Here is a 9,922-nt window from a genome sequence, read left to right as displayed (position 1 = left end):
TAATGAATTGTTTTTGCTTTAACAAAACAAAGATCTGTGGTAGTTTGTTAGAGCAGGCAGAGGGAGCAATGCAGTGGCTTACAGGATGGAAGGAAAGCTGAATGGCCATGCCCAGTGAAAGTGGGAACTTGAGAAATTCCATGGATCTCAGCCAGAAACACATGGACAGGCCAGGGCGCTACCTCTGGAAAGAATGTAGAAGAGGTTGTCTCGTACGTGGGTGCTGCCCTGTCTGGGGAAATTTCCCGTACGTTGCCTCTTTGTCAGGGAAGAGACGCCATGAGGCTGCATGGAAGGAGGTAACGCATTTTGCCAGTGGAAAGGGGAGCGGTGCCCCCAGATGCTGGGTTCGGGGGCAGCAGTGCCTGGCAAAAGATGGGTATGATCACAGCTCCCCCACCCAACCTGGTCACTTAACTAGAAGCTTGTCCACACCCGACAGAAAGATGGGGACCAAACAGTGATGGAGTGAAAATGTACAAGATGAACTTTTGAAGTTGGTCTTGTGCTTGCTCGTTTTGCTTTATTATTTATTGAGGACTCCATAAGAATCCCTGTGAGAAGACAGAAAGAGAGAGAGAGAGAGAACACAGAAGACAGAATAAAACGTCAAAAGAAACACAAAGCTTCAAAAAGAATTCATCTTTCCTTGGGTGTTGTAGGCTCGATGAAGGGCTCATTCCCCATGGGCAGGCAGCATGTTGGGCCATTTAAACATTGCCCGGCGTGGACTTCTGTTTCAAGGCAAAATTCCTGGCAGGAGCCATTTGGGCGCTCACAGATCTCCTTGAATTTGCCCCTGGCTGTGCAGAAAGGAGGGTTATTATAACTATTTATAAGACTCCCTGAATTAAAAACAAATTTTTTTTTTTACTATTTATTTATTTTTGAGAGAGGGGGAGGGGGGCAGAGAGATAGGGAGACACAGAATTTGAGCAGGCTCCAAGCTCCGAGCTTTTAGTACAGAGCTCAGCTCGGGACCCGAACCCATAAACTGCAAGATCATGACCTGAGCTGAAGCCCGGATGCCACCCAGGCACCCCAAAGGCATTTTTCTTACTTTCTAAAATTGTTATTAGTTCTTTGCTAGTGAATCTTGTAGATTGCACAATGTCATATCTAGCTTTTTGCTTTCTTTTTTTTTTTTTTTAATTTTTTTTTTCAACGTTTATTTATTTTTGGGACAGAGAGAGACAGAGCATGAACGAGGGAGGGGCAGAGAGAGAGGGAGACACAGAATCGGAAACAGGCTCCAGGCTCTGAGCCATCAGCCCAGAGCCCGACGCGGGGCTCGAACTCACGGACCGCGAGATCGTGACCTGGCTGAAGTCGGACGCCTAACCGACTGCGCCACCCAAGCGCCCCTGCCTCTGCTTTTCTAAACACAACACTGCTTTCCTTTCTTTTGGTTGAGTGACTGAGAACAAAACAAAAAAGAATTAGTTTTCAAAATTTGGAAGCTGTAAGACTTCATTTCCTACCTTCCATGCAACCCATCTGGTCAGTGAGGATGGCCGCTTAGTAAGTACCAACCAGACGGGTCTGTGGCAATGCCGCGTGGACATTTGAAGCTGAAGTTCCCAGCTCTGTGTGCTCCTGAGTTAATGTCCTCGGATATGGCTTCACCTCTCACCAGGTCCCGGAGTCCGAGAAAGGAGGCAGGACGGTGGAGCCCTGGCGGGGAGGAGGTGAAGACCAAGCCTTGAGTGACAGTTAGCTTCCTCCTGCAGCCGGGGGGAGGCCCTCACTTTTTTTTTTTTTTCAATATATGAAGTTTATTGTCAAATTGGTTTCCATACAACACCCAGTGCTCATCCCAAAAGGTGCCCTCCTCGATACCCATCACCCATCCTCCCCACCCTCCCACCCCCCCATCAACCCTCAGTTTGTTCTCAGTTTTTAAGAGTCTCTTATGCTGAGGCCCTCACTTTTCACAGCCTTGACTTTTCCTCTATAAAATACAAACAATAGACTAGAACATCGAGACCTTGTCAACGACAGTTAATGATTTTATGGTATCTGCACCTGTCATACATAGCTTCTCTGCTCATTGTAACAAGGATAAATGCTCTTTTGTTTTGGTAAGAAAATACTTCTGCATCGTTTAAAAGAATACTTATTCTGGGGCGCCTGGGTGGCTCAGGTCATGATCTCGCAGTTTGTGAGTTTGAGCCCCACCTCACGTTGGGCTCTGTGCTGACAGCTCAGAGCCTGGAGCCTGCTTCAGATTCTGTGTCTCCCTCTCTCTTTGCCTCCCCCTCTGTCTTAAAGATAAACATCTAAATATTTTAGATAAATAAAAGAATACTTATTCTTCCCTTTAAATAAGAGAAACATTTTCAAGTTAGTTCATAATGAGCTCAGCCAGGCTTTTACATATTAGCTCTTCACAGTGGGATGGAGTAGCTTGACCCCAGACCCAGAGGTATGATTCCAGACTGTTGTTCACGCCAAACCCTCGTGCGTGTGGAACAGTGGATATACTTCACACACATGCACACACACAGATTATTACTAAGGGCAAGATGCAACGAAAGCCCTAGAGAGACAGCCTCAGACACTCCCAGTACCATACTGCTGCCGTGATTTTCCATCCAAAGCCTGCTTCTGCAGGACGGAGGGCCTGAAGCATCCCAACCTTGTGTTGCCTTTGGCTTTTGTCACTCTTTTGGTCATGTCTTATTCCTCTCCCACCTCTCACTTAGGGAAGCTCTCCTTCATCCTGTGCCACAGCTCTGTCTTGGGGCTTGGCGACTCTCTCCTGGGCTCTACAGCCACCAAAGTGACTGGCCTGTGACTTCTTGGGAATCAGGGACTATCATATCTTCCTTGGCATGCCTGCTTCCTGGTAAGGGCCTCCCCTACTGTGGGAGCCTGACAATATCTGATACACTGGACCGGCTTCCCACCCCCAGCCTCTGCGCACCCGAATCTCGCCCCCGCTGCTTCCTCCGGAGTAGCTCTCCTGGAACCGAGTTGCAGCCACTTTATAAGCTGTACCCTCCCCACCAACCCAAAGTACTGTCTACCTGTTCGCAGTAAGCAGTCCCTTAAAACCCAGGCTTCGCTGGGCAAGTCGGGATTCACCGAGACTAGGCGTGCCTCCCATTATATTTTCTGGTGGAAATTTTGGGAAGCATCCTTTTGCAAACAGCATAAAACGCAGGAGTCAACAGTTCCCTGACGAATAAGAGGACGGCCCAGCTCCTCTTATCTGTGCCTGTTTTCCTATCCCTTCCTGATGATCCTCGAGGCCCCGAATTGTCAGGAGCAGATGACAAGACATTCCACTTGATGGAGAGCACTACGTTGCTCATGCCTCCTTGGAGCTACAGGTCCCGAGTTTTAGGGAATTTAATGATCCATTTTGGGTATCTGGCCACTTCCTTAGGTGAAAGCGAGGAGTGCCCATCCAATTACATGTCTGTGCAGGGCGCCTCACACCCGTGACCCATGTTTGCACGCTGAATGCAGGAAGATACACTCCACTGGGGTGTCGTTGCTGATGCCTGTGTTTAAGTTCAACTTTATAAGACTAGATGTCGGAAAAGGGGGGGGGGGAACTAGGGGTTGGGGTGGAGCCTCCAGGGACAGAGTCAAGCACAGGACACCAGCAGCACGAAGGAGCAAAGGACTGGACATTTCTTAGATCAGAGTAAGCCTTTCGAGGAGACCCCCTGGCTCGTCCCTCTGCCGGGGCCCCTACAGCTCTGGTGGGGCTCTTAGGCCAGTACCTTGGAATACCCTGGACTTTTGCTGCAGGTAGGTAGAGGACCTTGGAAACCAACAATTACTAGAAGAAATACCCATTTGGGGGGTTATGTGGATCTAGAAAATACTGGTAAACTTGCCTAATTAAATCCATCTTCAGCGGTGGAGCAAAGAGGGTTTCAGACGCTTGAAGCACCCTGCCTTCCCTTCATCTGACTGAGAGCTGCTAGCGGGGACTGATGAGTCAGGTGGCTGCAGGTCCCGGCCACGGGGTCCTCCGGTTTCCTGCGAGCCCGCTGCTCGGGGTTCAGGTGACGGCGATTTTGCTCCAAGTCCTGGATCCCCATAAGGTCTCAGGCACTCGACTCTTACCAAGACTTGGGCAAAGTTTCTTTTGTTACCTGGTAGAACTTGGCTCATAGACAACGGTAAAGAGGAGGGCTGGAGAGAGGAGAAAGCTTGGCTTCATTTCCGAGAGGCAGAGAGGACTTCCGTCTGCGGCTCTCCAGCACTGGCAGAATGTCTTTGTCTGGACGATAAGCACCTTCTGTACCTCATTAGGGAGATTCATGGACCCAGGTGTTCTACGCATACACAATTGCCTTCAAGGGAAGACTGGGCATCCTTGTTCCGTTGGACACTCAGTTCAGTAGCAGGACGTGGGTGCACCGTTTGATCAGAAAAGCTTATTAAATGGGGACAGAAGCTCCAAACACCTTGGCGGCAGATCAGAGTGTAGGAACAGAGCCATCTATATCAAGTTATAAGGAGAAACCAGTCGGGTTAGTCAGTGACTAGACATTTTGTCGGTGAATGCTGCCCAGGCTTTCCTAATAATAACCACCGCGCTCGCTCCTGGTCTGAATGCCCTTGGTGCCCTGCTCCTGGGACGGTGCTTACCACCCCGTGTGTTAGTCTGCTGAACACACGCATACCTCCGCCACGAAGGTGTGGGCTTCTTACTTGTGGGGATCACACTTTGCTCCTCGAAGCGTGAATCACATGGTCATTTACTTTCAAACGCTCCTCATGAAATGGAACAATGCGGGGCAGTGACATGCCACTGAACGTGGAGACACAAGGTCTGGATGCAGGTGCTGGATCTCCAGACCTGCTACTGACTAGGCGTATGGACGTTGGCAGGAAGATTGTCTTCCTCGGGTGTCCACAGCGCCCATACAGATCTGGATCTGTTGAATCCACATCGGGGGTCTCTTAATCATTATTGTGTGCGTGACTAACAGGGAAAGTTGCTGTTTAATGTGGACGTGTAGATGCACTCTCAACATTTTCAGTGTGGTAGGGTGGGGTGGAGCCTGGAAATCTGCTTGAACAAGGCTCCCCGGTAGTTACTCTGAAATTTATTCTGGAATACTCATTGGAAGGTGTCAACTTGAATATTCTCGAAGCTTCTTTGTAGCTCCAATATCAGAAAATCCTAAGTTCGCTTGTCTTAGGATAAATCTCATGTTTGGGTTTTGTGACTGACAACAGTGCAGGACCAGAGCCCTTCACCCTCCACTCAGTATTCTTCTCCTGAAGAGGTCTACGCACGGGTCTCAGTGCTCACGCATGCCCGCTGACAGCTACCCTCTCCCTCCTGTGGCTCACATGTACAACCGTGGAACACAGGGAGTGGTGCAGTCTTAGGACTCTGACTCCAACCCACCCCATATGCGTGCCTCGTCATTCACGTAGGGGAGGATGTACCATGATCGCTACCTCCTTAGTTTAATATTACTGTAACTATTAAACTCATTAGTATTTCTGTCACTTTGTTCATTATCATGATAGTTCTGATTGTTATTCACCATTAATTTTCATTAATTATTACCATTCTTACTGTGGGTCATTTTTGTGGGGTTATGCAACACTGAAGAGAGGCTGACTGTTGATTAAGGCTGCATGATTTACTGAAGATGATTTCAGACGCGCACATGCCAGCTGCAACCCTACTCTCACTCCATTGCCTGGGTGTCCTTGCACTTCCAGAGCCTCTGGAAAAATGTAGCAATACCCCTGAGGACCCAGCAACCACGTTTGCTGTCCTGTCTCCTTGTCACATCCAAGTCGGCACTAAATGCTCTAAGCTAACGCTGGGGCACAGGATCCGCTCCTGCAGGCATGGATGAGTCACGAATGACATCCATGGCATTCCCAAGACTCTTCTGTAGGCAGACAGGGTGTCCAGGGGGAGCACTCTTGATCTGCTGAACCCCTAAAAATTTGTAAGTCCCCTCACGATGCCGCACCTCTTGCTCTGGCATCGACGACCCAGGAAGATCTATCACAAAATTTTCTTCTAAGTCTACTCAGGGTCCTGGGAACTGCCCTGTTGTCCTGGGAAGGACGGACAGGGTGTCTATACCGGCATGTGCCTCCTTAGAATTTGATGTCTGCTCAGAGCCCAGAAATTGCCATTGCCACACCCGAAGAGTGTCCTAGGCCTTTCTGAACCTCTGGAAATAGTCTAAGTACCTTCAGGTGTCTTGGAAATGCAGGTACTGCCCTGGAAGGCACAGAGATGATGACCCTCTGGCCTGAGCAAGGACGGCCTTCATGAAGTAGGTCAGGGCATCCTTGAACTACTTGTGTTGGTCTGTCGCCCCCTGCTGGTCCAGGAACAGCATTGAGGACACCTTCCCACAGCCCCCCTGCAGTTGCCCTGCCTGGCCTCCCCCAAACAAGTCCCCCAGGGTTCTGTGGGGAAGAGCTGTTGGAAGGGCATCCAGGCAGCGAGAGCTGAGGCAATGCTGGGACCTAACGTAGGTATAGTCGGGGCCTCTATGTGCAGAGGGTGGGTCTGGCTCCTGCCTTCCCTGCTTGGAGCCCAGCCCTGTCATCCAGAAGGCAGAACTTCTAAAACCCGGTGGGTGTGCAGTGATGGGCAGGCCCAGGACTGAAGTCCCTCTGTTTTCCTCAGGACACCCCTCTGAACTTTGTGCACGGAGCTCCCAAGTTCACTCACATCCTTCTCCTCGGCTCTCTCTTTTCCTCTGCTGCTACTTTCTGCCTTAATTTTTTTTCTTTGTTCAGACCTTGGACTCTGGCCTCGAACTATCCCATGAGGCCAGAAACTGGTCCCTTGCCATTCATACAGGGGAGTCTGTACTCTCGCCTCCCATTACCTTAGGTTTATTGTTCTTGTCATTAGTAGTGGTGGTGTTATTATAATCATTATGTTGATTATCATTTCATTTTCATTGTTAGTCGTTATTATTCTTACGAGTATTTTCTTAGTAACAGTATTCATCTATTTTTTCTTATTGATTATGACTTTTTTAAGTTTATTTATTTATTTTGGGAGGGAGGAGGGGCAGAGAGAGAGGAAAGAGCGAGAATCCCAAGCAGGTTCTGCACTGTCATTGCAGACGTGGGGCTCAAACTCACGAACCATGACATCATGACCTGAGCTGAAGTCAGATGCTTAACTGACTGAGCCACCCAGGCGCCCCATGGGTTATAATTTTGTAGTCAACTTATAGGACACTGAGGGCTTCCTGTAGGACTTAGAAAACCCCGAAGTCACTCAGGCAGGCAGGTGGACCTTCCTGTGCCTTCCAGCGTGGTAACAGGATTTCTGGGGCCACTGAAGGGACTAGGAATGCTTCCAGGAGCTTGGGTAGTCTTTGGGTGCCCTTGTGACACCTCAGTTGAGGCGGCTGTGTGTCTGTGTGTCTGTAGGGGACCCTTGTAGTCATGTCTGGCAGCCAGATGCCCTTCCTGAATAGAGAAGCTATATGCCATGCTGTAAGATAGAATCACAATTATAATCGGTAATAACAATAATAATCGGTCATAATAAAAACCGATGCGTATCAGCAATCATGATGATAAGCATGTGATACTGACACTCATACCTATTGACTATATTGACAATAATAGTAAACCTATGGACTTGAGACACAGAGGAGAGATTTCCCTTAGTGAATGTAGGTACAGATACTGGGCCTCATGAGGTAGTTTGGAGTCCCAGGAGGCAGAGGTGACCAGCCAGAAAGAGAAGAAAATCAGCTGGAAGTAGGCGTGTGCAAACACGGGGAACCCGAAAGGAACCCCAAGCCCTGAGCATCCAGGCCAACCAACGCCCAGCAGCTTTGGGGAGAGGAGACAGCTGGCTGATGGGGCAGGGCCCCGTCCCAAGAAGGCAGGGCTCCAGACCTACATACGGCGCCCAGAAGCACGGACTCTGACAAACAATAAGCCCCTAGCATTGTGTCGTCCCAAACCATCTGGCTGCCCTTCTGCTGTCTGCTCTTCCGTGGCCCTCTATGGCTGGGACATCTGGGTACTTGAATCTCCTCCAAAGGCTGCTGGAGGGGTTGTCACCCTCCATTCTCCCCTACCTGCAGCGGCGAGACAGACAAAACCAGTGGTTCCCAGCTTTGCTAGAAGATTCTGTGTTTGCTCCAACAGGCCAGTCACCCGCTCAGTGCATTTTCGTATAGCTCCAGCCATCCCTGGACACCTGAGGAGACTTAGAAAATTTCCAGAAGCTCGGGAATTCTGGGAAGCACTCTGTGAGCATCCTTTGCCTGTGGCAGTGGATCCATGGGCCCCTGAACAGCCTTAAAATTTTTTCGGAGGCTCTGGTGAACACATGGGCCCGTTCCAGTTACAAAGGAGTGTTTCCTGGGCCCTGAGCTGATTCCCCCTGGGATCTCAGTTGGGTAACAGAAACTGTTCACGACCCATCCCTGCTGGCATAAGGCGCTTGTGGACCTGAGTTTATTTAGAGAAATTTTAGGTGGCCCAGTTGATGCAAGGAAGCCTTCTCTAGGGGCTGCAGGTCTGCATATAGAGTTGCTGGCATGTGGACAATGTGTCTAATATTTTCCAGAGCCTAAGGTAAGACGAGGGTGTCCTTTCCAAGTCCCCCCCCCCCCCCTGCTGGTATGGGCAGGTCCTTGCATCCAGAAGGAATCTGGAATATTTCAGGGGGCCCATCCTTTGAACTAGCACCAGACAAGACAGTACAGGAGCCCCGAGGTGCTGGGTGTATGTACGCCTTCGGGTTACTCTTCCAATCATCTGCAGTAGCCTGGACAGTTTTCACAAACTGAGAAGCTTTACACAACATTACATAACAATCACACAAAAGATCCATGATAACCATAATAATACATGGCGAGTAACAGTAACAATCACAGGGATGATCCTAATGACACAAGTATTAGTCATTTCAATGAAGATATGGTTAACGTAAAGAGACGGAGATTGAGCATATATTTCTCTGAGTATCTGACAACGTACTGATTGATATAGGGCCCCGTGGTGTAGTTTGGAGGCAGAGTCCTAGGACCGCACCGTGAAATGTGGTCCTGGGAGAGCAAAGAAGGGCAGTAGCAGGGAAAAGGCAACAAGCCACATGAGGCCACGCGTGAAAGCGGGGCCTCGCGCGCCACTCTGGGACGCATTACTGCCGGGCATTGATGAGGGACACTGGTCCAGATCCTGCCTGCCACAGGCCACTCAGAGGCTTTCATAGTTTTGCCACATGGATGGCGGGGCAGCGCTCCAGTGAGAGAGCATTAGCAGCCCCACATCACCCCCTCCAGGTCTCAGAAGCTCTACTTACAAGGGACATCAAGCCCCCAGCGCTCCATCAGCTCTCACCCCCGTGGCTAGCCTGCTGCCATCTGGTTTTCCCCAGCCCCATTATGGTGAAGGTATCTCCATACCAGTATTCACCAAAGCCTGGGGAGGGCATCATCCTGTACTTCTCCACCAGCAGGGGCAAAACAGGCCAGCACCCATGGTTCCGGAGCCTCCCTAGAGGACTTAGAGAATTCTGAGGTTGCTCACACGGGCAGGAAGCCCTCTCTGAGGCTTGCAGTGGAGCTCCAGCCTTACACACCTGAGGGTACTTAGAAAACTTCCAGAGGCTCACGCAGTCCTAGGACACCCTTTGTGCAAATCAAATGTGTACAGTGGTGGCTCCTTGAAGTCAGAAATGAACTTAGGAAAACCTGGGGAGTCTCTAGAGGAAGGAGAAGAACTCTACTGCCATTCCAGAGAGAAAGGAACAGTTTTGTTGCCTGAAGGACACTCCTGCGTCCAAGTTCTTGAGTTGGAGGAGCACGCAGAAGAAACAGAAACCAGACGACTGTGCCTTGGACCAGTAGAAATTCCTCCCGAACAATCCCGGCCAAAGCCTGAATCCAACCTCAGGAAAACAGAACTCCCCCTGCCTTCCAATGTTGTCATGATT

The 9,922-nt window shown here is 49.9% G+C and overlaps 1 protein-coding gene across 1 annotated transcript; it reads right to left on the bottom strand.

Moving 5' to 3' along the window:
• Positions 1-398: 398 nt before the first annotated feature.
• On the bottom strand, positions 399-4,402 carry DEFB108B (defensin beta 108B). The gene is made up of 2 exons (XM_045448884.1): positions 4,113-4,402; positions 399-803 (listed from the first exon to the last, which is right to left on the bottom strand). Exons 1-2 carry the CDS (start codon positions 4,129-4,131, stop codon positions 640-642), a joined length of 183 nt encoding a protein of 60 aa, XP_045304840.1. The 5' UTR covers positions 4,132-4,402; the 3' UTR covers positions 399-639.
• Positions 4,403-9,922: the final 5,520 nt, after the last annotated feature.

This window comes from Leopardus geoffroyi, chromosome B1 (genome assembly GCF_018350155.1).
Source record: "Leopardus geoffroyi isolate Oge1 chromosome B1, O.geoffroyi_Oge1_pat1.0, whole genome shotgun sequence".
NCBI classification, from domain to species: Eukaryota; Metazoa; Chordata; class Mammalia; order Carnivora; family Felidae; genus Leopardus; species Leopardus geoffroyi.
Note: the sequence above shows the minus strand (reverse complement) of the source record. Positions and strands in the feature narration are given on the sequence as shown.